Source organism: Aspergillus eucalypticola (genome assembly GCF_003184535.1).
Source record: "Aspergillus eucalypticola CBS 122712 chromosome Unknown BO83scaffold_14, whole genome shotgun sequence".
NCBI classification, from domain to species: domain Eukaryota; kingdom Fungi; phylum Ascomycota; class Eurotiomycetes; order Eurotiales; family Aspergillaceae; genus Aspergillus; species Aspergillus eucalypticola.
This window is the reverse complement of record NW_020290288.1, coordinates 432609-458892: the sequence shown is the minus strand read 5'-3', so window position 1 is coordinate 458892 and position 26284 is coordinate 432609. Positions and strand designations below refer to the sequence as shown.

The window sequence follows — 26284 nt, the reverse complement described above, 5'->3', positions numbered from 1 at the left end:
TGCAATCGCCTATAGAAATCAAGCAAGGCGTGCATATGAAAGCGCCGGGATGCGATAGCTTCAGGCAGCTTAGGTAAGGCAGCCACGCCCGATGCCGGTCGGAGCTGGTCTTCACCGCCTATGGCAAGAAAGGGCGGTCAACAATGTACCGGCAGAATAGAGCTCCTTCCCCAATTTCTCCACTTGCTTCTTGATGCCACCTTGCCTTTCTTCAGCGCCAGAGAGATTACGCGTCCTTATGGCAGTGAAATTCTACTTAGCATGAGGCCTTGGAGATAGGCTCACATCAAATCATTTGCGCGATGGCAGCAGCAAAATCAAGCTCTCTTTCTCGCCAGGAGATCTGGCGGCTCTTCGCCTTGGTGGGAGCCTGCGTCGGCATCCTTCTGAATACTTTCCAAGGCGATGGCGCGCCCTTGGTAGCTTCGCTCGCGTTTAGCGGTATCGCTTTCGCAGTCACATTTAGTATGATTCGATGGCTCGTACCAGTGTTCTTGAAGGCGGGCCTGAAAGGGCGAGATATGGCGAAACCCAGAAGACCCGAAATGTATGGATAACCCATGTTTCTTCATTTTGTTGTATGATAGCTTATCATTGCGTACTTGGCGTTATGGCAATGCTAATGGGATTGTAATTAGACCGGAAACAATGGGAGCCGTTTGTGCTATTGTCTATCTCCTTGCTCTGATATTCTTCATCCCCTTTGCCTTTTACAAGGATATAGTGGCTGCCACCTCAGGTGGAGGGAACCGAGATGTCGTAATCGAGGTAGAACATGTTGAGACTGGCCGGATGCTACACCGGTTTCCGCATGGGAAGGTCTGTCATTTCGGGTGCTCTAATCTGTGCTAGCTTACTGACAGCGAAATCATACAGCTTGCATCCTATCTTTCCGGTCTTCTTTCATTGCAATGTATCGTCATTCTCGGAATTGGCGACGACCTACTCGATATCCGATGGAGACACAAAGTCATCATTCCCGCCTTTGGCGCTATTCCGATGCTTATAGTATACTTTGTGGACTTTGGGGTTACGCAAGTCGTCGTGCCAGTGCCGCTGCAGCCCTATCTGGGCTCCACTATCGACCTCGGCTGGTTGTACTACGCCTACATGGCGGCCGTGGCCATCTTCTGCCCCAACTCTATCAACATGCTGGCCGGAATTAACGGAGTTGAAGTGGCCCAGTCTCTGGTGATTGCGGTTCTGCTGATAGCAAACGATGTCCTATATCTTGCACCCATTACACCATACCCGCATCCGGCAACGGACTCCCATCTGTTCTCTCTATACTTCTTGTTGCCTTTTGTTGGAGTGTCCGCGGCCCTCTTGTGCCATAACTGGTACCCATCAAAAGTTTTCGTGGGAGATACGTATTGCTACTTTGCGGGTATGGTGTTTGCCGTCGTTGGCATCTTGGGTCACTTCAGCAAGACGCTCCTGCTTCTCTTCATCCCGCAGATCTTCAACTTCCTATATTCAACGCCACAACTCTTTAATTTGATTCCTTGCCCGCGCCATCGGTTGCCCAAGTTCAATTCCGTCACTGGGCTGTTGGATGCATCGGTGACCGAATGGACCGTCCCCCCATCGCCACTGGTGGCTACTGCTCTAAACCTGCTGCACACATTACGGCTGGTGCGCGTCACTAAGAACGAACAGGGTCAGATTGTCGAGTCGACAAACCTCACCATCCTCAACCTGTGGCTCGTATGGGCTGGGCCGATGAAGGAGAACCAACTGGCGTGGAGTATGGTGGCTGTACAGACATTTTGCGGCCTTGCAGGTCTGTTTGTGAGGCACCGCCTCGCACTGCTGGTGTTCCAAGAAGATAACCTGGCATTCGGGAGTTCCGTATACTAATGGGAATGTGATATAGTATAGAGTGTGATTGTAATCGAGATGTTCCTACAGAATGCAGTTCTTCCTCTTTCTTAGCACCACGCAGACTGGGCAAATAACCACTTATTACGTACAATGAACGAACAACTGTATAATATTCAATCGACATTGCCATGAAGAACCCCTAAACTAGCTCTTTCAGGTGCTGCTCATAGCTAGCTTGGAGCTAGACACTGCCTTGAAGGATCTTGATTCCAATTGCGCCGTCGATGTATGGAGCACTTGCTATGACATAGACTACTATAGAGCTCAAGAACATGAACGGAGGACGGCTCCATAGGTATCGTTTAGTAGGCCCCACTTCTCCTCCACACCCCACATCCTCCGCCAACACACCCACTAGTATTTCATTCTATAGACACCCAAGCCATATACTGTTCCGAATCACCACTTACTACACGCTGAAAGCCATCCCGACTGCCAACAGCAATGGCGAACCTCCGTTGGAAAACCAATAATACAGCCCCTTGCTCTGCTCAATTATTCACCCTACAAATGGCAAGAAGGTAGCTATTCAAAATCTCAACTCATTTGGGCCATAAAGAAACTATGATATCCGTTATTTCTGCTTAACCAGCAACCCGGGTTTTCCACCTCGGTTGGTTCTCATGTACTCGTTAAAGAAGGCTAGGCTCCCAGGGTATTCTTGTAGCCATAGGAGGACTGATTATCCTGTAGTCATGGCCTCCTGGGACTCAATGAAAGCATACAGCGCGCTCAATGTGTCCCAAAACTTCCTTCCACATTCTCTCATATTCAGACCTGGCCAGTCATCTAACTTCCTCTGCTAAAGCCTCCATCTTCTTTTCTCGTACTCGTATGTTGCTCCGCTTCGATGTCATAGTAGTACTATAAATAGCAGATCGAGTATGAGCGGGAGAATTTCTACGAAAGGCGGAGACTCTAAACTGTAAATAAGGGGATCTAGTCCGCTTAAAACCCCGAACATCTCACTAAATACCGACAAGTGGAGTATCAGGGCCCGTTTTACTACTGCCATGTATCTACTCCGTGCTCCATCTGAGTTGGCGAAAGCACCAATCAACACTGCTTTCTACTTAGAAGGCTGCTGTGTATGTATACTCAGTTGGTGTTCTCGCCTGTCCTGTGCCATCCGATCAAGTCATTTCTCATGTGCCCTGCACCACCTTTGGGCTCGGTCTATAGTGGCAGTACAAAGCAGCAGCGGATATGCATATGTTTCTAGCTGACAGGAGATAATAGGTGTTTCCAGAGCTGCTTAGAGCGATCTTGTCAAGACCCAGCATCCCATTTGCATGAAAGAATGTTCTCCGTTAAGGTTAAAGGTAAAGGTGATTCATGCACCACTTCAGTGATTATGATCCACTTATCTACTATTCTCTTCCTGATAGTCCTACAACAGTGTCCTACTTTAGAGACGGGTGAATTATGTGTATACATAAGGTACCCCATCAGTATCGAGTTGATACTGACTGGCTGGTTTATAGGGACACTCAAAATGATAGACCCCAGAATCTTGTTATGAGACACGGAACACCAAGAATTTAGAAACCTTCTAGAGGAGGTTTCACAGGTCGACGAAAGCCTCTGCCAATCGGTGATCATGCATTGAACTCTGTTCGACAGCATGACATATCACGTTGTTTTTCTACTATAGTGCCACCAGCAGAGTACTGCAACTTTCGAATGAGAGCAAACGGCCCGCATCATCGTCTAACAAAGAATGTATTATCGGGAGCATCCAATTAGCACCAAAATCGAAAATCGATTAACAATACTACGCAAAGCGTGTGAACCATAACGTGTTTTCGATCTGCAAGCCCAGAAGCTTCTACTTTGACTCATCCTATCGCCCTCAAAGCTGGCTGCACCAGGCTCCGATAACGGATAGCTCTACCAGCAGTATGACTCAGGCGAAAGCTGTGAAATGTGATCGGCTGATTCGCATCTTTTGAGGAACATACCTTATGGAAACCACTAGTTGGGCTTATCGAAAGCGGCTCTCATGGACTACGAAGTATTGACATGTGGAAAAAGGAAGGCGTGCGAGACATAGCGCTGCTCAGCTACTATAGCGCCAGGGCATCAGCCAAAAGAGGTGATGACCTGTGGTCTTGTCGATCAAATTAGGCAACATCACAGATTAGCGCCATTCCCTCCACTACAAACCGGGCAAGCTAAGCAATCCAAGCGGGCTAATCATCCCTCTTTCCTGACAAAACAAATTTGCGGACCGGAACTCCAAAGGACTCCGGGTTTTATCCGGAGATTGGCGGTCAATGATGTGCCGATGTATGATTATTCGTGATCCTGACCGACATGATCAAGAAGCAAGTAGTGGATGCGGCCAGACGGCATGCGTGCAATTCGTACAGTGCTGGTGACCATGACACATCCAGAAAAGATAGACAGTTGTTGCAGTTCAAGATGAACTAGGCGCTTCTAGTGTCAATCGGCACATGCAACTCATACTCTTTCAAATCCAATCAATCCAGACCGGTTAGTCAGGGCGGCGTCATTTGCCGCGTCTAAGCGCCACTCCGGCCGGTGTCGGTCCCCAGAATTTTCGGCCGCAGCCAATCGCCACCCAGCAATTGGGTGCTGACCACCGACACCGGCGCTGCCCCTCGACAAGCCGCGCTGCGACATCGCGGGTCTTCCCCAGTTAAAACCATCTTCGCTTCTCCCAGTCCAGCTGATCATATTTCCTATCTATCTTTCACTGTCTTTCCCCGTGTTTGGGCTTTATCCCTTCTCCCCATTTCTCCCCGAAGGCACACTCTCCTCCCCCACATTTTACATTTCCGTTGATCTCCTACATACACATTGCCCCTCATGCCCGGCGCTGACAGGAAACCCAAGACCTTGTATGACAAGGTCCTGGACCATCACATTGTCAACGAGCAGGAAGATGGTACTCTCCTGATCTACATTGACAGACACCTTGTCCACGAAGTCACATCCCCCCAGGCCTTTGAGGGTCTCAAGAATGCTGGTCGTAAAGTCCGCCGGCCGGACTGCACTCTGGTGACCGTTGACCACGTATGTCTTTCATTCCTTTCTTTTACCCTATATCAGGAACTAGTCAGTCACTAACTACCTCGATGATAGAACATCCCCACCTCCTCCCGCAAAAACTTCAAGAACGTTGATGAGTTCATCAAAGAGAACGACTCCCGTCTGCAATGCAGCACCCTCGAAGAGAACGTCAAGGACTTCGGTCTCACATACTTTGGCATGGGCGACAAGCGCCAGGGTATTGTCCACATCATCGGTCCCGAGCAGGGTTTCACCCTCCCCGGTACCACCGTCGTCTGCGGTGACAGTCACACCTCTACACACGGTGCCTTTGGTGCCCTTGCCTTCGGTATCGGTACCAGTGAGGTCGAGCACGTTCTCGCCACTCAGACCCTCATCACCCGTCGCAGCAAGAACATGCGCATCCAGGTCGATGGCGAGCTGCCCGCCGGTGTCACCAGTAAGGATGTCGTCCTCCACATCATCGGTGTCATTGGTACCGCCGGAGGTACCGGTGCCGTTATCGAGTTCTGTGGTTCCGTCATTCGCAGCCTGAGCATGGAGGCCCGTATGTCCATGTGCAACATGTCCATCGAAGCTGGTGCCCGTGCCGGTATGATCGCTCCCGATCAGATCACCTTCGACTACCTGAAGGGCCGTCCTCTCGCTCCCAAGGTCGACAGCCCTGAATGGACCAGGGCCGTCAACTTCTGGTCCAGCCTCGCCTCTGACGAAGATGCCGTCTACGACAAGACCGTCATCATCGACGGCAAGGACATCATCCCCACCGTCTCCTGGGGTACCTCCCCCCAGGATGTCATCCCCATCAACGGCGTCGTTCCCGGCCCCGATGACTTCGAGGATGAGAACCGCAAGCTCGCCTGCAAGCGCGCTCTTGACTACATGGGCCTGACCGCCGGCACCCCCATGAAGGACATCACGGTCGACAAGGTCTTCATTGGTTCTTGCACCAACGCCCGTATCGAGGATCTCCGCGCCGCCGCCAAGGTTGTTCGCGGCAAGAAGATTGCCTCCAACATCAAGCGTGCCATGGTCGTTCCTGGGTCCGGTCTTGTCAAGCAGCAAGCCGAGTCCGAAGGCCTCGACAAGATTTTCACTGACGCCGGCTTCGAATGGCGTGAGGCTGGTTGCTCCATGTGCCTGGGCATGAATCCCGATATTCTCTCCCCCCAGGAACGCTGCGCCAGTACCTCCAACCGTAACTTCGAAGGTCGCCAGGGTTACGGCGGTCGCACCCACCTGATGTCCCCCGCCATGGCTGCCTCCGCCGCCATCGTCGGCAAGCTGGCTGACGTGCGCGAGCACCTCACCTCCAGCCCCGTCCTCGGCAAGGTGCAGCCCAAGATCGACGTGCAAGAACAGCTGCACGAAGAGCCCACCACCGAAGATGAAGTCGAGCGCATCATGGACCTCCCCGCCGACAACGAACCCCACACCAACTCTTCCGCCACCGCCACTTCTTCCGCCGGCCTCCCCAAGTTCACCACCCTGAAGGGTGTCGCCGCCCCGATGGACCGTTCCAACGTCGACACCGACGCCATCATCCCCAAGCAATTCCTCAAGACCATCAAGCGTACCGGTCTTGGCAGCGCCCTGTTCTACGAGCTCCGCTACAAGGACGGCGCCGAGGACCCCTCCTTCATCTTGAACCAAGGGATCTACCGCAACTCGAAGATCCTCGTTGTCACCGGCCCCAACTTCGGCTGCGGTAGTTCCCGTGAACACGCCCCCTGGGCCCTCCTCGATTTTGGCATCAAGTGCATCATCGCCCCCTCCTTCGCCGATATCTTCTTCAACAACACCTTCAAGAACGGCATGCTGCCCGTCGTCATCAGCGACGAGGCCGTCCTGGCCAAGATCGCCGCTGAGGCCCACGCCGGTCGCGAAGTCGAGGTCGACCTCGTCAACCAGCAGATCAAGGACGCCGCCGGTAACAAGCTCGCCGACTTTGATGTCGATGGCTTCCGTAAGCACTGCCTGATCAACGGTCTCGATGACATTGGTCTTACTCTGCAGATGGAGTCCAAGATCAAGAACTTCGAGAACAAGAGGACCATCGAGACCCCTTGGTTGGATGGCAGTGGCTACTTGAAGCGGGGTAACCGTGGCGGCGCTACTATGGTGCAGGCAGCGCCAGTGCCCAAGACCAACAGGGGCGATGTCAAGTCTGAGCCTTTGGAGTGGTAAATTGCATACATTTCGGGGTTTAGAGTGAACCCTTGAGTTCTTGATTTTGATTTTTTTTTTCCTGGTTGATATGACTTGATGATGAAGCTGGATTACGGGGTTTTCCTTTTTATCATTTTTACTATTTTTCTTGACTCGATTTCGGCTATATATCACTTTTGTTTGGGAAAAAATCACTTGCATATCGGCATAGGAAGGACAAATACTATATGAATAGGGTTAATAAATAGAGATAAACAAGAAACTTGTCTTCACATACATACATTACTAGCCTTCACAAAGGAAAATTCTCATCTGAATCGATAAATACCATTTAGGATTATTATATTGGCCCTTCGATATTATTATGATTCTTCTTTGCCAAGGCGAAAACACGTAGTAGTAGTAGTAGTCGTAATAACGAACTCAAACCAATCTCAGTCAACGGCAACAGTGCAAACCAAAAACAACACAAAACAGAACAAATCATGTAGTACTAAGCAATAAACAAATCCCCTCAAGTATATTATGAAAAAAAGCATCATCATTAGCAATCACCCAATCATTCCACCCATCAATCAATCAATCAGAACAAAACAATTCATCCTCCCATGTAATCCATGCTCATATCAGCAATCATTCAATTCACTCAGTCAATCAATCAATATCCCATAAACGCGTGTAAGCAGGTAAGTAGCAGGTGTGGTATCAAGCGAGCGTAAACACATCCGGTTCGTAAATATATAGTAGTTCGATGATATAAAAAGAATGCAAAAACTTTCGTAAGCAGCCAACAATGATGATAAAGAACGAATGATGAAATCACGCAGGTATATATACGTGAATGTAGTGGGTATGATGGTGATGATGCAATGCGATGCGATGCGATGTTATGCAAACCGAACCGGTCGTGTCGATGAGAGAGAGGATCATGTATGGTAATATACAAGGCGCGCAATAGATGAGTGTAGATGGGGTGTATTTTCCTCCGCGGGTTTTGTCAATCTGAGAATTATTTATATGTGTCTTAGGCCCCGGCTTTTTGATGATTGAGTTGGGACACTGTAGGGTGGGGAGTCGGATTAAGGCTTTGTGAGTTGTTCTTTCCGGAAGAACATCATGAATCCGGCGCTGGTATGTTGTTAGTAAACAGAATTTCGACTGGAAGGAAATGAGGGGAGTTTCTTACCAAATGAGTATCTGGAAGAAGAGCGCAATCCAGAACCAAGCGTTCGCTATGGCGCTTAGTCCCGCTGTGATGTCCGGAGAGATGGGTCCGGGTCCGATCTTATTCGGTGCGAATGCTCTTGCGCAGATTGTTGCAATTGAACCCAGTACTTGCGATGCAAGTAGCGTGAAGCAAATGTGCATCCTAGTCATGGTCTGAAGAAGGATCATACCGAACCCGACGCCCTGCAGGGCATCTAAGACTCCGAGCCACAACCACAAGCTCCGGGATACAAGGGCGCCAGAGGTGTAGCTACCAGCCCAAGGAAGGAAGAGCCCAAGGCCTGATACACCCCACCAGATTTGGGCCCATCGGGGGGCACCCAAGCCACAGGCGAAGACTGGGAGGATCCAACTATGGCGTTTGGAGAGGTATCCAAATAGGAATAGCCATCCAGCCCACACAAAGCCAAAGAATACAATGCAGAGAATTCCAACTTGCCAGCCCTTTGCGTGTGCCGAGCTCCAAAGGACTATAATGATAACCGTTAGAATAGGAAGAGCGAGTGGATTTTGGTGTATACTTACAACTCCAGTTTCGTCCGTAAGGCGCACTCAAGAAGAAGTTTTGCAAGATGACGACCACAAAGTTCCAGAGGATGATCTTGCGCCGGAATACCGATTTGTAGAATGAAGGAACTTTGCCGGGTGCCTGGTGGTAGTAGCTCGGGAGACCGAAGAAGATCAAGAGGCCAATGACCCAAAGAAGGACTGCAATGGGCATGCAAATAGCCCTGTGGTGTGTTAGCAACGGCACAAGACTAAGACAGAGGAGAACTCACGTCATTCTCCAAGTGTTAGTGATGTTGCCCTGAACATTGGTAACTCCGTTCTCCACCGCCAGAGAAATGCTTGTGCCCCAATACCAAAGACCAATAACGTAGGCCTGCTGACTACCCTGGATGAGGCATGCGCGGAACACCCACTGCTTGACGGGGACTCCGTTCTCGTCACCGAAGTTGAGGGCGAAGAACAACGATCCACTGGCTGAAGCTGCAGCGTACAGGCCGGCGCCAACGTTCTGAATCCAACCGCGAGTAAAGCCGTCGCTCTCAAAGTGTGCGAATCCAATGACCACGAACGACAACCCGTACAGGAGCCAAGGAAGTGACAGAACGAACACCGACTTGAAGAACCGGAAGAAAAACCACCAAACAATAGAAGCGATCAGGTATACCGTTGCGATACCGTAGAGTTTCTTCGCTGTTTCACCATTCTCGCCTGTCAACAGGGTAATTTGGTACGAATTGGCAGCTATAATCTGTCCAAGACCAAGGAAGAGCGAATAAATGGGCCAATCGCCGATTCGGATTTGCATCCATTTCCTCAGCCCAGTAGGTGGAACATAATCGTTTCCAAGAAGAAACTCGTCCTTTTCTCTGCGCTCTTGACTTCCACTTTCGCGCGAATTCATGTCGACATTGGAATCTGAGTTCATGGGTGAGCTGTTGTCGAATTTGCCATGGAAGATCGAAGAAGCAGGCGACTGGTTGCGGCCAAGTCTTGCATCTCTGAATTTTCCAAACCATTTCTTCTCGCTGTCCTTCAAGTACTCCTCGATACAGAGTTGCGATTCGGAATTGTGACCATTCAAATTCTCCAATCTCTTATCAAAAACCCTGTAGTATTCACCGGTGCTGTCTGTGAAGAAGGGATCGACCTTTTGCAATTTGTAATCTTTCTTCTCACCAATGACTGAGTCGACCGAAAGAACAGAGGCGCTGCTGAGACGGTTTCCGGGTTCGTTGGAGAATCTTGCAGGCGACACAATCGCCTCCTCAGGCTCGGGGCTTCCAGGAGAAGATGGAGAAAGTATAGACCTAGGTGTGAGGGAACTCTGGCTCGAGTGTCTTCTGCTAAAGAAGTCTCTCGTAGGAGTCTGTCTTTGAGGGTCTAGTTGATGTGCTGCTTCTATCCGACGCCCCTCTTCTGCTTGCTCGGGGGTAAGCGTATACTCATCTTCTCCATACAGACTGGGCATGATGTCGTCATCGCTGCTCTCCTCAGTGTTGGAAGCGTTCGCAATTTCATCAGTGCCCGTGCTGCTTCTCATACGGCGGCGACCGCGACGGACCAGGTGGCCAGGGCCAGCTCGCACACCAAGCGATAGATGTTTGCTTAGACCTGACTTGGGTTTTTCATTTGATCCAGGGCTCGGGGGTCGGCTGTAAACAATCGTATTCCGCTGCTGTGGCCCCAGTGTGCTTAAGCGGACGTTCGAGTAACTTCCTTCCCGGGAGTGCGCGATGGGGGGTGTCTGTATTCCGCTAGGCGTGATGTGTCCCGAGGATGCAATCGTTGGTGTCATCATTCCACTGGGCGTGTTGAATCCGGACGACAGGGGCGGAACGTTTGATTTCGCTTGCCCCTTACTATGGATCCGCATTGCAGTGGACTGAAGGATTTCCAGATCCTCAACCCATTGAGCCACAGGGAACCGTTGTTTGGCAGACCGAGCCCGCATCTTCGCCCGCACTTGGGGCTTGGAGTTCAATGCGCTTGCAATGGCAAGTTTGAACTGGTGCAGAAGGTGAGACGTTGTGGTAGACTCGATGTTGTACCACCAGCCAGGCATCTGACCAAGACCACCAACGCGTGCGCCAATGCCCAGGGCACCTTTCCGACCAAACTCAACAGCAACCAGTCCAAAGGGTTCATCACGGGAAGGGATTAAGGCGAACTCGGCTCCAGAGAAGATATATGGTGGTAGTGCTGTGAACTCGGGCTTCGAGAAGACCCTCCCTGGGTAGAGTTTCATCATATGGTCCAACTTCAATGCAGCAAATTTGCCATAGAGGTCAATGACCGGACCAACGCAAATGAGTTGCACGTTGGGACGGGACTCCAAAATAGCAGGCATCACATCAGCAATAAGGTCTACGCCCTTTTGCATGGACCAACGGCCCACGAACACCAAAAGATCTGCATTGGGGTTTTGCTCCAAGCCAGCCCATTGTTGGGCTTGTCGTTTCAACTCGGCTCTGCTAGCCTCGTATACGGGATCAACTTGGATCTCACTTTCCTTCGGCAATTCCTTATTCCATTCTGCAGTGTCAGATGGGTCAGGGTTAGGCAAATTGCCTACCTTCTTCAGGCCCCAAAAGATAGGATAGCGTGCGTATGAGCGTTTGCCGTACTTCCTAGAGACACCAACAGCTCCAAATCCTTGTTGATGGATACGGAGGTAGCTTGCTCCGGCATGAAGCATATTGAAGACTTCTCCAAATTGGACATAGCGTCTTGCCGTGTCAGTGTCCAAATTGAAGACCGAACAGACTTCGTCTCTCTCCTTCTGGGTGCGCATAGGCCAAAGCCCTTGGAACTCAGCATTGTGAAGCGAGAGACAAACTGGGATTGTCTGGGGCAAGAGATATAACGGTGCAATAGACCCATGGTAGTCATTGATGTGGTACAGATCAATCCGGAACCGCCGGATTGCTTCTGCGATACACTGGTTCCACGCCGAGTAGTAGATTGCACTGTCTAAGTCATCCATGCGAGCAGGGTATGGTTCAGCCTTCGTTTGCTGGCGGAAAACAGGAGCGTCAAGTAGAACATAAGTGATGTTCTTCACAATGTGGTATTGGACCTTGATCTCATATTCGTTACCAAGAACCTTGACTTTCATCGGGTCAGCGGGCTGGTCGACTGGATAGTCCACTCCGCCAACACATGGGACGACCCAAATGAGGTTCTGCTGGCCGAGATGCTTTCCCATAAGCTGGGCCATAACACCCAAGCCACCGATTTTGATTTTGATAGCCCAGTCTTCGATGTCATACTCCATGGTTGCGATAAGCGTTGTTCTTCTTCGTGACCCTGCCGCACCAAAGGCTGACGTGCTTTGTAGGAAGCCAGACTTATTAGCCAGACGTATTAGGGCGTTCGTGGATTGGCCGTCTTTGTTGGCCCCCGTGCCAAAAACTGTCCCGAAGAAAGACTTCTTCTCCACCACTCCGACTTGATTAAACTTGACTTGATAGAACGACTTCATGAAGGCATAAACGCATGCAGCACCTGTTATGATGGGAACCAGCCACAGCAGGATGTAGATGATTAGCTGTGCGATTCGAGAGCCAGTCGGCTGAAGATTGAGTCTCATGTTTCCATCATCCAGATGAACGTTCCACACGAGGTATGGATACGGAGGTCTCTTGGTGATGTTGACAGAAAGTGTACTGAGTGACGAAGGCGGCATGCGCTCCAAGACTCCATCACCATCCACGTCACCGAATACAAATGACTCATCGGGTTTACCATCTGGATCCATGCCCCAGACGTTGAACTGGCCTTGTGCGGGATATTCAGCCACAACCCTGAAGTTCCAGTAACCTTCACTATCTTGCTTCACGACATTATCCAAGCCAGCGTCATAACCGTACTGGTTGTACGGTCCATCGAAGAAGAAGTGTGGGAAACGCCGCTTAGGACCATTCCAGTCGTAATCGCCCTCTTGAACATAGTCACTACTGCCAGTCAACTGACTCCAGTATTCAACTCGCACATGCTTGCCCTGCCACTTTTGTTTTTCTGTTCCGGACCAAGGCAACTCCTCGATGCTGACGTTGCCCCCAGTATAGTTGAACCATCCACTAAAGGTAGTTCCCCAGTTTGTCGAGTACCGATATTTGCTAGCTCCAGCGGCTCTGTGGTGAACATAGAGTGTGCCGTTGTCATACTGGTTCAGAATGCTGGTAGAGTAATTGGAAGTGGTGAAGACTATCGGGTTGTCACTTTGACCAACACGGAACAACAGGTGGTCCACAGATCCCGTAGAATCTTTTTTGTCGGAAGTGGTGGCATTCTTGACAGTCAGTTTGTGGACACCATTATACACGTTATTGAGCTTCGCAGACCAGGTCCATGCGCTCGGAAGTTGGCCGATATATTGTGTATCCGTATCATTAGCACCAGGAATACTCTTGCAGCTGACGCTGTTTGTGTCGATGGAAGGCGTTTTACCAGATTCTGTTTGCGACGTGAAGGTGATGGCTTTGGTAACTGAATCACAGTCCATTTCGGTAGAGAACTCAAGACTCACATCAATGTCCTCAGCCTCGTCATATGCAACGGTAGAAAGAAGCGGGACATCATGGCCAGGTGTGAACTTGGTGATCATTGGTCCAGGGCCGACCCAACGAGCCTTGGGAACGTATGCTCTGTAGTCGAACGCTTTCAGTGTCAGGCTATCGAGGCATCCGTTGTACTCTTTCGAACCGTTCAGATGCAGTTTCTTCGGGCTGTCTTTCAGCTTGAATTCGTCAAATGGGTAGAACAGGTTCTTGACAGTGGTTCCTGAGTCGAACGGAGCGATCAACGCACTGGCATTGCTCTTGCAGTTGAAGGTGTATGTAGCGGTCTTGTTGTCATTCTGGTACACCAGCCATACTGACTGATTTGCCTGGTCAGATCCCAGATCTTGAACATCTGAAATGATATCTCTCAGAATAGACCACATGCCGGTCTCTGTCTTCGTGCCATAAGAGCCCGGATAGAGGATATCCCTCGTCTGCTTGGACAGGGTCTGTAGTGAGTAACCATCGTTCAAAACCGGATAGTGTTGTCTCATTTGGTACATATGTTTAATGATGTTCCGGATAGGGTGGGTGGGATCGCGGTGGTCGTAGGTCACAGTCATATCATTACAACCATCCCGACCTTTGGTAATAGGCCAGTCATAATACTGAGTATCATCAATAGCAGAGCATCCATGGGTCTTCCAAGCGGTGGCCGGTGACATTGCTTGACGGCCATAAACATAGTTATCTGCGGTCGCGTCTATTATGTAGGAGCCTTGCTCTTCCCCCCAGAGTAGAAGAGGAATACCAGGCATCTGCAGTGTTGTAATGAAGATGCCCAGAAGATTCCGTTCAACACCCCATTGGATGGCAGGCCAGCGGAAAACGTCCTGGTTTGTGACTCCGTACATATGCCTGGGATCGAACTTCCCCGTGTTTGCGTTAATCAAGTCGTTGCTTTGCATCATGACGTTCCAAGCATCCACCCAATCCAGGGGAAGATCATAGCCTGCAGCCAAATTACCGCTCATGCCCAAGAAGCGCGTAAGGGTGCGATAGACAGAATAGTGGAAGGCAGCACCGTCAATAGCTTCCAAGTCGGGGCCGCGCAAGAAATACTTCGAATCAGACTTGTTCGTCAACTTGATCGCATCCAAAGCAGAGTCTGGGTATTGGTTGGGCTGTCGACCACGTCCAAGGAAGACTGAGCCCAAATTATTTCCACCAGTGATTTCACCAGGGAGAAAGAAATTCTCCTTTCCAACACTGCGAGCACATTCCCGATAGGTATGCGAGATGTCTGCTAAAGCATCTACAGTCGATTGAATAGCTTTATCATAGCGAAAGCCATCGATGTCCAGAGCTTTGATGATGTTGCAGGAATGAAGCTTGATCCTATCCCGCACACTGGGATGCCACTCACGTAAACGGTCCTGGACTGAGGCAAACTTGGTCAATTCACGCTCCCAATCTGGATAGACACCAAAGGCTTCAAGGTCTCCATATTGGTCGAAATCACTGTCGTAGCACCCCACAAGCTCTTTGTTGACGTAACTTTCCACTGGATAACCAGTCTCGTTCCAGAAGGCAGGGTAGTCACAGGTTTCATTGTAGGTATTTCCGGGACGGAAGTCGACATATTGACGGTCCGATTTCCAGACAGTCTTGTATTCTTTGACCGTGAATGGCGCCGTGACATTGAGGTAACCTTCAAAGCCGATCAAATCTCCCATGCTGATGAGATACCATTTGGTCAATAGATGGTTCACAGGAGCACAGACGAAGCATGGCAGACTTACGTTGCAAGCGTATTGTCGAATATGACATACATTCCACGCTTGTGGATCTCATCGATAGTGTCCCTCCATACTTGAATAGTGCCATAATGCTGGTCGAGAAGTGTCGTGTCCAAGATCGAGTAGCCATCTGCACCCCAAGGCTGGTTCATGAGGATAGTTCCCGCAAGATAGATACCCTATTACAAATGTTCAATAACATGAGCAAAATCAAATTCATATCAGGAGAAGAGGCGAGTCGATGGTGAGAGGAAAGGAACACAAACCTTGATGCCCATGCCCTGTAGATAATCCAGTGTGTCAACCAAGCCTACTGCGTCACCTCCATGTCGCATTTGATTGGAATTGAGATCATGTTCGAAAACAGTGCCGTTAATGTTGTCATTGGCTGGGTCCCCATTGACCCAACGGTCTAACATAATCGTATAGAATGGAAACCGCCAGTTCTTGGGTGACTCCGTATACTTGTGACCCGGCCATGCTGGTGGAGAGTATTCGAAAGGACTGGTCGCAGTCTTGTTAACATTGAGGTTGTAGTCGACCAAAGATGCCTCGTAAGGCCAGGCTGTTGTTGTTGGTGCGAAGAGCGCAAGCAGCGAGCCTGCGATCCCCCACTTCATCGTCAACGGGCACGAAAAATAAACCGCTCTCTGCTTCTCCCGTACTATATGCTCGGCATATATTCCAAGAAGCTAGCGAGTGTTGACCAGGAGGGTAGCCAACTGGAGCAGTATTTCGTGTAGGAGATGGCCGCTGAGAAATATGCCCAAGGATGCCGTAGTCTGTCTTCCTTCTTATGCTTTTGGGGGGCTATTGTAGAAGAGTGTTAGCGAATCATGGGCAGCAGATAAACCGAGCAAGGAAAAAGATGTACCCACAATAGATGCAGCTGCTGTGGCGGCAACGCAAGAATAGAAAGACAATAAGGGGAGAAAGAAGAGAAAAATCAAAAAGAGAAAAAAGAAAAACAATATGCCCGAGGATATGTCCGATATCCTGCAAGAATGAAGATCAGAGTGGATAAGTGGGAGAAAGCATCATTGACGATGATATACAAGCAGACAGGAAGCTCAGCGAGGGAACGATATCGCCTGATACAGAAAAAAGAAACGACGATCCTTCCCAACAGGTTGCCATCATGCTGCTCAATGCCGATAACTAGTTCTCATCGGTGTACTACTAGACAAATGGCAAGGCAGAGATGGAGATACTGCCATGACTTGAGAACGGGGGCTTGGGCCATGATTTCCGAGGGCCAGCCACCGGAACCTCCGTGATGACTGGGCTCACATCGCCTTGCCATCCAAAGCGAGAATTTGCAGATGGCCATTGGTTTCGAGGGAAGATGAAGGTGGGAGGGGGATGCTGAAAGGAGACACGAAGCGAGGACAAGCGGTAGTCAGTCCTGTGTCCTGTATGTACGATGGATGTATGAATGTAGGTATCCATGTATCGGAGTGCCGTTCCACGGAAACCGACAACCCAGAATCCTTACCACTTGCGGCGATTAGTGGGGCCGGAGGAGACCAGTTACGCTTTCCCATTAGCTAAACTCTGGCGCCATCGGGTACTGTTGATCCCGCTAAGATACGCTCGTTCCAAGTCAGGGAGCCTGATATATCACATCAGAGTCAAGTATCTCACAGTATGAGGCGTTCTTCTCTTCCTTATCACGATAGTCGTTCGGACAGTAGTCGATGCATGGTTCATATCAAATCTGCTTCTTTTTTTGTCTCATCGACGCCAATGCAAGATACAGCGCATGTTCTGATAGTACACTCGATAGCACATGCTTTTCAATAGTAAGTGAGCATATACTCTGAATGCCAAACCGTGTTAGATTGCCTGCTTAGACGGATGCTGGCTAGGTACTAGCAAGTCAGTAATAAAAGTGTCTTGATAGGATACGCGTACGGTCTACTACATAGGGTCTACTGCTATAATTCTCGGCCTTCCCGGCTCCTCTACTCCTTGTTTATGTCGTCGACAATATACTATAACGGTGGGAACGCTCACCTTGCACCCTTGTAACCCTCAGCTGCAAGCATGTTCGAGATTAGGCCTCAGCAATACGCGACGGCGATCGTGTTCCACGAGGCAGTCTGGAAAGAAAGCGAAGGCAGCAGAAATTTATGCACATCCGTACAATTCGTGTTAAATTCGTGCTATAATTAAACTTCAATATCTGCTGACGCACCAGCCTATCAGCAACAATGGCTTGCCCACGTAGTCGCAATTTTGTCATGGACTGCGCCTTTCACACTCTGTTTATCGCAAGAAAACCAGGCTGACCATCCAGGACTGCATGCGCTAAGCCTCAGATACTGGATGCAAGTGGTGAGCGCATCACGGACTGTTGAAGTCCTAGTTTACGAGGACCCGGAAGAGCTTGGCTTATTTTAGCGGCTCTATTGGACACGGCAGAAAGCGGGTCAGAAGAGGACTATTGATACTAATCGGTTCGTCGCGTGCGTAATGCTGGGACCCACGACGGTGTAACTGCCTCTGTTGATCGGAACGTTCGGGTTAGCCGAGCAGTAGTAGTTGTCTTTGCATTTATGTCCGCATTGTGATACGTCATTCCATGACTCGCATCGAGATAGACCGTAGTGCTACTTAATTTTCTCAAATACCGAGTACATTGCAAGTGGCTCCTGGTGAAAGGAAACAGGGCCTATGCCCTCTTGAAAGACTAACCATTCAACCTCGAGTGATATTACAAGAGAACATGCTCAAAATTCATGACGCGGTGGACCCCTGTCAGAGCTTTAGCCTCTTATCGCTGCGATCGACCGCCGGAAGTTAATCGTTGGGTGCTCAGACCATGGAAAAAGCAAAGTTGCAGTCCGGTAGGAGGGGAGAATACCTAACAGAAGCAATATACTTGGCAGGTTTCGGAAGTATTAGAAGTGAGAAGGCTGCCACATAATTACCTTTGTCATAGAGTCTGACTATCAAAGTCATTTTTCGTTCAGTTCCCTTGCTTCTTAGCTTCTTAAGTGGGTTCGTTCATGGTACAGGAAAAGTTTAGCCGTCTATCAATTTTGTGCTATTAAGTGATGGCCTTACTCCCCTTTCCCCAGAGCTTGCAATATCAATTTAAGTATGCCATCTATCCTTATAAGGTGCGATGGTCATGCAAGGAGACTAAGCTACTAACAGGGAGATACCAAGAACCACCCAATGATGGGGTTCCGTCTAAAGTTATAGTTTTCTCCCAAGAAGAAGGTCGGATAGCTTCTGTGCATATAGTAAGAAGAGAAACCATACAGATATTGTAGAATCTGTTCAGCCAGCCATGGAACCAAGAGATCCTTGGGAACAAGCGAGCAAGTTTGCTCCTACTCAGAATATCCTCCATTATGTGGGGTAAGTCATGAACGGCCAAAAGAATTGTGCCACACAGATGAAGCATATACTCATGTAAAATCTCAGAGAAGTTGCTCCGATGTTGATTATGAATCTTGGTCATGCCTTGATCTAGTTGGGTGCTCTCATCCCTCGAGATAAAGAGAAGGGGGGAAATAGGTGTGTGTGCGTGTGACGCTCTGGATCGATCGTAAACCCGAACCGGGACTTTTTGGAACGTCCACTTACAGTAATTTTCCCTGGCGATAGACGCGCTCCCTTGCTTCGAAATCTTATAGTTTCATGCCTGTTTCGTGGCGTCGGGACAACTGTCAAATGATAGTGACATGTAATATGCATCGGCAAGCCACGCACAACTGCTACCTGCCTCGGGCGGTATTGTAATCCGTACGAATCCATGGAAAGAGGTGAATGTCCACGATGCCATACCGATCCTCTCACTAGCTTAGTCTCATATAATTGTCGTTGACCGCAGTCTATCTGTGGTTATTCAAAAACGCAAGCCCCTGGCATTACTGCCACGATGTGATGGCATGAATGCAGGCAAACATTCCAAGATGCGACTAGTTACCGTAGCTGTGGTTGAAGCAACTCTTAAGTTCAGATTAGCGCGACTCAATCTGCTTCAGTCAAGCTGCTATTGGCTCTTCTGAAGATTCCATGCAGCCAAAGTGGAGAAAGCCACACTCCAGACCGCTTGTCGAATTTCCAAGTCAAAGCTGGTCCCTAATCTTATCCTTTTTCCTGGGTTATTTTGGCGGCTGGTTATTCCGATGATGGCTACTAGGGCCCCTGCTCACCTACCGTCCGGACGAACGATGATCAACAACACATCAGCTCGATCCACATGATATCGAACCCTGTCTTCCGGTAGTCTTTCATATCAGATACATATGCAAAGATTGCAAAAATTGAGCGTTGGATTGTGTTACTGTCATCCACCGAGCACGGACCGCATCGAACCTTTCACCCGATAGAGCCATGCTTGGGTATCTGGTGCGAACTGAACACATCACTGCTATTCTCTAATACGAGAAACTTCCAACTCTCAGATACCAGTAGAACCTTGCCCCAAGACCAGACGCCATCAGATCTTAGTGTCCTGACATGTCTGACCGAGAGGGCCGGTGTGCCCCATGCCAAGGTCCACAATAACTGGTACCGTTCGGAGCCCAGCCTTCCTTGAGAGAGGCTCAAGGCGCACTCGTGTATATCATGCAGCAGTTAGATAGTATTCCAAGTGGCTTTAGAAAACTTTGAATGCATGCATTAGTTCTTGGGCATTGCGGCAGTAGATCTTCTCAGCGCGCCCCCCACAGCTCCTTGTTGTCAGATTTCGCGACAACGAGCGGTCGCCTCATTTGCCAGACTTGAGAGAGTCGGAGCAGACACAGGAGACGGAGACGTCAGAAATGAATGGGAATCATTACTACTATAGCAACTTCCTCTCGGTTCTTAGCGACCGGTACTTCCTTTCATGCGGTGTGACTGCCATTCGTCTGGTATTTGAGTAATCCGAGATGATGTGCTCACTCGTATGGCATTAGCAATAGGTTGCATGCACAATGGAATTGTAAAAGAAGTAGAGAGACAGAACCTGATTTGGGTTTACCGCCGTATGGTCTGTGCACAGTGTAGTGAACTTTGTCCATCTGCCATTGAAGGCAATATTGCGTCTGAGCCACAGTTCCATTTCTGATCTTCAGGCTTTTGCCTCCCCAAGTTAGCTGGATTATCTAGTGTGCAGGTGCCGGTAAGTCCTATAGGCACATGGTTTGACAGTGGGGCCCAAGCACATATCATCTGCATCGATACTGCAGACCCCGGACAAAGTTGACTTGTTCGACATCGCATGGTAGTAAGCTTATATATCACTTTTTGTAGATCACAGACAGGGCTTTAGCTTAGCTGCTCATGCAGGTCATCTGCGAACCTTTGTTGATAGCTTTCCCAAGCGCGCTGGCCGACCAGGCAGATGGAATATTATATGGCTAATGATAGAACAGGGAAGAGGCATCCTGCAGAGCCCACTTTCTAGTAGACTGGAACTCGCATTTTTCTCTGATTTGGAAACTTCGGAGGCCGGGAGTGGGTACAAAGTTTCCTGGTTAGAAGTAAAATCACAATGGAGGGAGGGAAAGATAGAATACGTAAGAATTTACCCGGGTATTCACCGACTATTTAGCAGGATGCAAGTAAAGCTTCTAGTCTTTCTTTTCTTAGGAAACCCTGGAGACAGATTCCTGTGTTACCTCATTGCCGGGTCGCCACAGGGATCTCATCCTCACCGGTCTCTCCGTGCGGCGGTTCCGGATAACACTCCACCTAATGGCCTTATTAAGAAGTGCTAGATTGATGGATATGAATGTCTGTCTATCAATCCCCAGCAGGTGGGGATGATATGGACTATGTGTTCTGTTCAGCCTGAGGGTATTTTAGATATCACAGTATGTTACTGATATAACACCCAAGGTTGAGGCAATTTATCTTTCTTGATAATTTGCGCAGAGGTCTTTATTGTAAAACGGCACAAACTGGAGTCACTCTATGACCAAGTTCGAAAGACACAAGGGTAGCAGTGGCTTAAAATTCTGTGATATGAGTGAGTTTGTCACCTTAATGTCTGTAGCCGCTCATATTCGAAGTTCTAGGGTTCCTTGGTTCCTTCCTCTGGAACGTGCGGTAGAACGGAGTTGACGTTGCGCCATTGCAGTTCATCAGTTAATTCGGAATTAGTTAGATTCATCGTATGACTCAAGTCTTCAATCAAGTCCGGCTGTCAATCAATCTGTTCCGGAATGCGAAGTGACTCCACTATAGTAATTGAGTAACTGTGGCTGCCTTCAACCGCTCTTTCCCTGCACCACCGCTGTAACATACATTACTAGCAACCCCATCTATTTATACGGTAACCGCTTGAAGATTAAGATCTCACAGCAATGTACAGCTTGTTTACTGTGGTGTCAATTTACTATTTATCTGTCGCATCCATGACAGGTCTGAGCGTTAGTATGTACTACCATAGGTGAAGAGGGAACAGAATGCCAAAAATAGGTACTCAGGTATAATGACAGTGTACTCGGAAGCAAGACATTAAGGAAAAGAGACATGGCAGGCAGTTATTTCCGCAGTTTCGCATTAGTTGTTGCTAAAAAATGCAGATGAAATTGGAGGCAGGTACTTCAGTGTGATACGTGCTGTTATGCAGACTATGGCATGTGTCGAACAATCTAGGACATCATCCTTTGCGCTAGATCTGTACTGGACTTTGGTAGAAGCACAAGTTTTTATTTGACGCACGGAAGCAAGTTGAGGAGCTTGCCAATTAGCCTGTCAATCTCAGCCGAGTGATAGTGAAGCGCACGATCTCTTAGTATACATCAAGAATAGCAAAAGTTAATCTACTAATCTGATGTGGCTTTGCATAGCATATCAGGACCCAATGGCTGAAGTGTTACAGATGGGCTTGCTGTTTTGTAAGAAAGAACAGAGTTGCAGAAGACTTTTTGAAAAGATGAACAATGGAAAACCGCAAATTTCGGTCCTAGCGCCTGTCTGAACTTATCATTATAAACTAGTAAGGTTGTCCCAGACTGCTTCGTGCTCACAATAAGCCGTCTATATCTCCTGATAGTGGTTTTTCGCCCCTTTGAGCTGAACCTCGGCCTGATATAGTGGTATAGATACAAGAGCCGCAACTAGTATTACAGTTCGGTTGATCTTGCCGGGGAATCCTCATAAAGTTTGCCTAAATCAGCAAGACATGAGCAGTTGTTATGAAGCTTAGGCATGTATGATGTGCTGCCCAAGCTCAAGTTGGAGCTGCAAACTATCTGGTATGCTTTTGCACGAGGGCACAGGTGCATTCAGCAACCATCAGACATATTCGTGCCGTGATGCAGAAATAGCTGTTAGTCACATTCTATTGTAATCTGATTGGATGTGCTTATGGCTAGCCATGCAATAGCCTAGCTGAAAGTGTGTTCATGATGATTACTAGACTATTCAAGACCTTGACTTCAGCAGACAGTAGTGGAAGTTGATATGTTGGGCAGGATATCCTAACTGTGCTCCTTATGCCGCTAACAGGCTTAGGAGAGAAACAGCGTGCTAACTCTTGTCCGATGAGCTTGCTGTAATAGTCGGAAAAAGCACTGATTGGATGATTTGAATATCTATGAAGATACAGTTAGTATTCCTACTATGGCGTTACGGAGATGAACTTACTAGTCTTGTAGTAGATTGCTGGCGAAGTGATTCAATCAGAACTGAGTACAGTTAGTACTACTACTTATACTACTTTAGTACTTACTATCAGCCATAACTGTGTTAGTATAGTATATATAGTAGTTCTACTAAGTAACTATCTCCTACTTAGTACTATGGTGCTGAACATCATCACCGAAATTACATCAATGCCTATTCACTAAGTAGCTTAGATTTCAACACTCTAATGTGGGTATTTAACCTATCATTTTCATGTTGTTGTTCTCGGCTTTTATCATTCTCCTTTCTTTTTGTATCCCTCTTGTTCGGTGTTTCTCGGGACGCGGGAAGTTAGACTCCGAACCGGCGCAGAGGTAGTAACTATCTTTTTCAAAGACACAGTGAAATTAGATAAGAAGTGTAGGACTTTTCCGCATTCATTTGGAAATTTTAGTAGTATAAATAATTAAGCCCATTGCAAAAGTGCTGTGTTTTGGACTCGGTTCTAGCAAAGCCATCCCTTGCCGGCGATGAATTTGTCGAAGGGAGAATTGATGATACTTATCTATCTACGGAGTAAAGTATTGCGGGAACAACCATTAATAAGAAGGGACAGTCAGACTGGGGCACGTGCCGGCCCACCATCTCCGAAGGCCGGCCCCCCTCTTTGAATGCTGGGTGGATGGATTCCAACTCGCCCGACTGAATCACACCGGCGGCTTAAAAGCAGACCCCACCTTTTCCACCGGCTTCGATTACTTCGTTGCTGTCCCTGCTGCTTACTTCTTTTCCTCTTTCTCTCTCTTGTCCGTTGTTTTTGTTGCCTTCGGGGATTTCCAGGTTTGACAAGGTGCAGCTTCATATAAAAAATTTGATTTTCCATCCTCGTATTCCCTCCCTTATAACGTGGTCTTGCTGTCCCTGGTGGAACCGGTGAGCCACAAAAGTCAACGACATCAGTACCTGAAACTGCGTTCGAAAGCAGGACGTGTATGATTCCTGCTCCAGAGTAATCTTGTTCTCCTGAAGTGGTCTGGGACGTGTAAGTCCAGTTCTCCTACTAAAGCAGACAACCGTTGTTCTGGCTCCTGAATTGCCGGTTCATCACTTTTGTCACGGACCAGAATCTGACCTACTCTGCCAACCACTAGTGTAACTTTCCACCATGCACATCAAAGAAAAGCTCGCTCAAAATGAAGCGGCCGGAAGGACGGGCATCTCCTTTGAGTTCTTCCCCCCGAAGACGGCCCAAGGTGTTCAGAATCTTTACGACAGAATGGACCGCATGCACGCATTAGGTCCTTCTTTCATTGATATCACGTGGGGGGCTGGTGGCCGACTATCGGACCTGACCTGTGAGATGGTCAACGTTGCCCAGTCGGTGTATGGCTTGGAGACATGCATGCATTTGACTTGCACGGACATGCCCCAGGAGAAGGTGGACGCCGCGCTCCAGGCGGCCTACAAAGCAGGCTGCACCAACATTCTGGCTCTTCGTGGAGATCCTCCGCGTGACAAGGAGGCTTGGGAAGCTGCTGACGGAGGCTTCCGTTACGCGAAAGACTTGGTCAAGTACATCAGGAGCAAGTATGGCAATCACTTCGATATTGGTGTGGGAGGCTATCCGGAAGGTGCGGATGACAACCCGGATGTGGACCAGTTGATCGACCATCTGAAAGAGAAGGTCGATGCTGGAGCATCCTTTGTCATTACGCAGATGTTTTACGACACGGACAACTTCATCGATTGGGTCAAGAAGTGTAGGGATAGGGGCATTCATGTGCCCATTATCCCTGGTATCATGCCGATTCAAACCTACGCTGCGTTCATCCGCCGATCGAACTGGACCAAAACTCGCATCCCCCCGGACTGGCTCGAGGCACTGGAACCTGTGAAGAACGACGACGCTGCTGTAAGGGACATCGGGAAGCGGCTGATTGCAGACATGTGTAGGAGGCTCATTGCGGCTGGTATCAACCATCTGCACTTGTAAGTGTTTCCTTCCGTCTGCCTTGACTAATTCGTTCTGGCAATGACTAACAGGGGTCGGCTAGTTACACAATGAACCTTGCGCAGTCCACACAATTGGTCCTTGACGAACTCAACCTCATGCCTTCCGAAGAGACACCGCTCCAGAGAGCCCTGCCTTGGAGGCCATCTCTTGGCTTGAACCGCAGAGCCGAGGATGTTCGCCCGATCTTCTGGAGGAACCGGAACTCCTCCTACATTGCCCGTACGCAGACCTGGGATGAATTTCCCAACGGTCGCTGGACCGATTCTCGCTCTCCTGCTTTCGGCGAACTCGACAGCTATGGCATCGGCCTCAAGGGTACAAACGAGCAGAACATCAAGCTGTGGGGAGAGCCCAAGTCTCTTCGGGATCTTACTCATATCTTTGTCAATTTCCTCGAAGGAAAGCTGGCCCGGTTGCCCTGGAGCGACACCCCAATCACTACTGAAGCCAATGCGATCAAGACCAGTCTCATTGACCTAAACCAGAAGGGTCTCTTCACGATTAACTCTCAGCCGGCAGTGAACGGTGTCAAGTCTTCCCACCCCGTGTATGGATGGGGACCGAAGAATGGATATGTTTACCAAAAGGCATATCTCGAACTCCTGGTCCCGCCCTACCTGATCGATGAGCTGATCGCTCGCATCGAGAAGAATGGTGATCTTACGTACCATGCTGTTTCGAAGACTGGTGAACTGCGCACCAACACCCGTGATAGCCCCAATGCCCTGACCTGGGGTATCTTCGCCGGAAGAGAGATCGTCCAGCCCACAATCGTGGAGACTGTCAGTTTCCTGGCCTGGAAGGACGAGGCATACCGTCTAGGTGACGACTGGGCCAAATGCCATGATGCCTCCAGCCCCAGCAGGAAGTTGATTCAGGGCGTGATGGACAACTGGCACCTTGTCAACATTGGTGAGTTCACGATATAGTGCCCTTGTTGAAATAATGATAGCTAACACGAACCTTTCAGTCAACAACGACTTCCACAACACCAGCAACCTCTTCGATCTCTTCAAGGACCTGGATGTCCGCGAACTTGATACCGAAATCCCCGTCGAAAATGGTGAGCCGAAAGCTCACACGAACGGAGCAACAAACGGAACGACCAATGGCGCGACTGACGGAGCAGCTCCGGAACTTGCAGTGAAAAACTAGATGTGGCTCCTGCAGCCCCCGTGGGGACAGTCCGCCATATACTATATGCTTTTCTTCAACCTCACTTACGACTTCCTAATTCAACATATACTATTAATTCAACATATCAACCTCAACGATTACCTGCCCGAATGAACACTCCCGGGCTTTTGCAACGTTTTACGGCGGCACGACCATGAAGACCTCTCAACGATTTCTTCCCTGAGCGTTTCTTTTATTTCAACATGACATCTTCACCTTCCAAAAATTATACCCCCAACCCTCAATTTTCGGATTTTTGCTTTTGCAACCCCATCGAGCATGGAAAAATAACATCTTCAACACTATTTTTATCTATTCATGATAAAGCTCCTTTTCCGAAAAAGTGAAGAGCTTTCTTATCTCATTTCTATTACTCTCTCTTTGTTCTTCAA

At 48.9% G+C, this 26284-nt stretch overlaps 5 protein-coding genes across 5 annotated transcripts; 4 read left to right on the top strand and 1 right to left on the bottom strand.

The window, feature by feature from the left end:
* The first annotated feature begins 214 nt into the window (after positions 1–214).
* BO83DRAFT_417687 (UDP-N-acetylglucosamine--dolichyl-phosphate N-acetylglucosaminephosphotransferase) lies at positions 215–1899 on the top strand. The gene is made up of 3 exons (XM_025534771.1): positions 215–547; positions 639–819; positions 877–1899. Exons 1-3 carry the CDS (start codon positions 303–305, stop codon positions 1858–1860), a joined length of 1410 nt encoding a protein of 469 aa, XP_025387589.1. The 5' UTR covers positions 215–302; the 3' UTR covers positions 1861–1899.
* Positions 1900–4581: 2682 nt separating this feature from the next.
* On the top strand, positions 4582–7348 carry luA (3-isopropylmalate dehydratase LEU1). Its single transcript, XM_025529495.1, has 2 exons — positions 4582–4923; positions 4993–7348. The coding sequence occupies exons 1-2, from the start codon at positions 4717–4719 to the stop codon at positions 7105–7107; spliced, it is 2322 nt and encodes a 773-aa protein (XP_025387588.1). The 5' UTR covers positions 4582–4716; the 3' UTR covers positions 7108–7348.
* An 820-nt stretch (positions 7349–8168) lies between these two features.
* On the bottom strand, positions 8169–15747 carry ags2 (alpha-1,3-glucan synthase Ags2; the record flags this gene model as incomplete). Its single annotated transcript, XM_025532797.1, has 6 exons — positions 8169–8217; positions 8276–8786; positions 8842–9047; positions 9096–15065; positions 15131–15306; positions 15394–15747. 6 exons carry the CDS (start codon positions 15745–15747, stop codon positions 8169–8171), a joined length of 7266 nt encoding a protein of 2421 aa, XP_025387587.1.
* A 1031-nt stretch (positions 15748–16778) lies between these two features.
* Positions 16779–17292, top strand: BO83DRAFT_46223 (uncharacterized protein). Its single transcript, XM_025537283.1, has 2 exons — positions 16779–16933; positions 17031–17292. Exons 1-2 carry the CDS (start codon positions 16825–16827, stop codon positions 17156–17158), a joined length of 237 nt encoding a protein of 78 aa, XP_025387586.1. The 5' UTR covers positions 16779–16824; the 3' UTR covers positions 17159–17292.
* Positions 17293–23867: 6575 nt separating this feature from the next.
* BO83DRAFT_389337 (methylenetetrahydrofolate reductase (NAD(P)H) MET13) lies at positions 23868–25871 on the top strand (the record flags this gene model as incomplete). Its single annotated transcript, XM_025532796.1, has 3 exons — positions 23868–24691; positions 24757–25628; positions 25687–25871. 3 exons carry the CDS (start codon positions 23868–23870, stop codon positions 25869–25871), a joined length of 1881 nt encoding a protein of 626 aa, XP_025387585.1.
* Positions 25872–26284: the final 413 nt, after the last annotated feature.

Bases quoted from the DNA above. Each gene is read 5' to 3' on its own strand.
- BO83DRAFT_417687 (XM_025534771.1), top strand. From the start codon at position 303: ATGGCAGCAGCAAAATCAAGCTCTCTTTCTCGCCAGGAGATCTGGCGG. The intron at 548-638 runs GTATGGATAACC...GATTGTAATTAG, and splicing joins AAACCCAGAAGACCCGAAAT to ACCGGAAACAATGGGAGCCG. The intron at 820-876 runs GTCTGTCATTTC...GAAATCATACAG, and splicing joins ACCGGTTTCCGCATGGGAAG to CTTGCATCCTATCTTTCCGG.
- luA (XM_025529495.1), top strand. From the start codon at position 4,717: ATGCCCGGCGCTGACAGGAAACCCAAGACCTTGTATGACAAGGTCCTG. The intron at 4,924-4,992 runs GTATGTCTTTCA...CCTCGATGATAG, and splicing joins CTCTGGTGACCGTTGACCAC to AACATCCCCACCTCCTCCCG.
- BO83DRAFT_46223 (XM_025537283.1), top strand. From the start codon at position 16,825: ATGCATGGTTCATATCAAATCTGCTTCTTTTTTTGTCTCATCGACGCC. The intron at 16,934-17,030 runs GTGAGCATATAC...GTGTCTTGATAG, and splicing joins CACATGCTTTTCAATAGTAA to GATACGCGTACGGTCTACTA.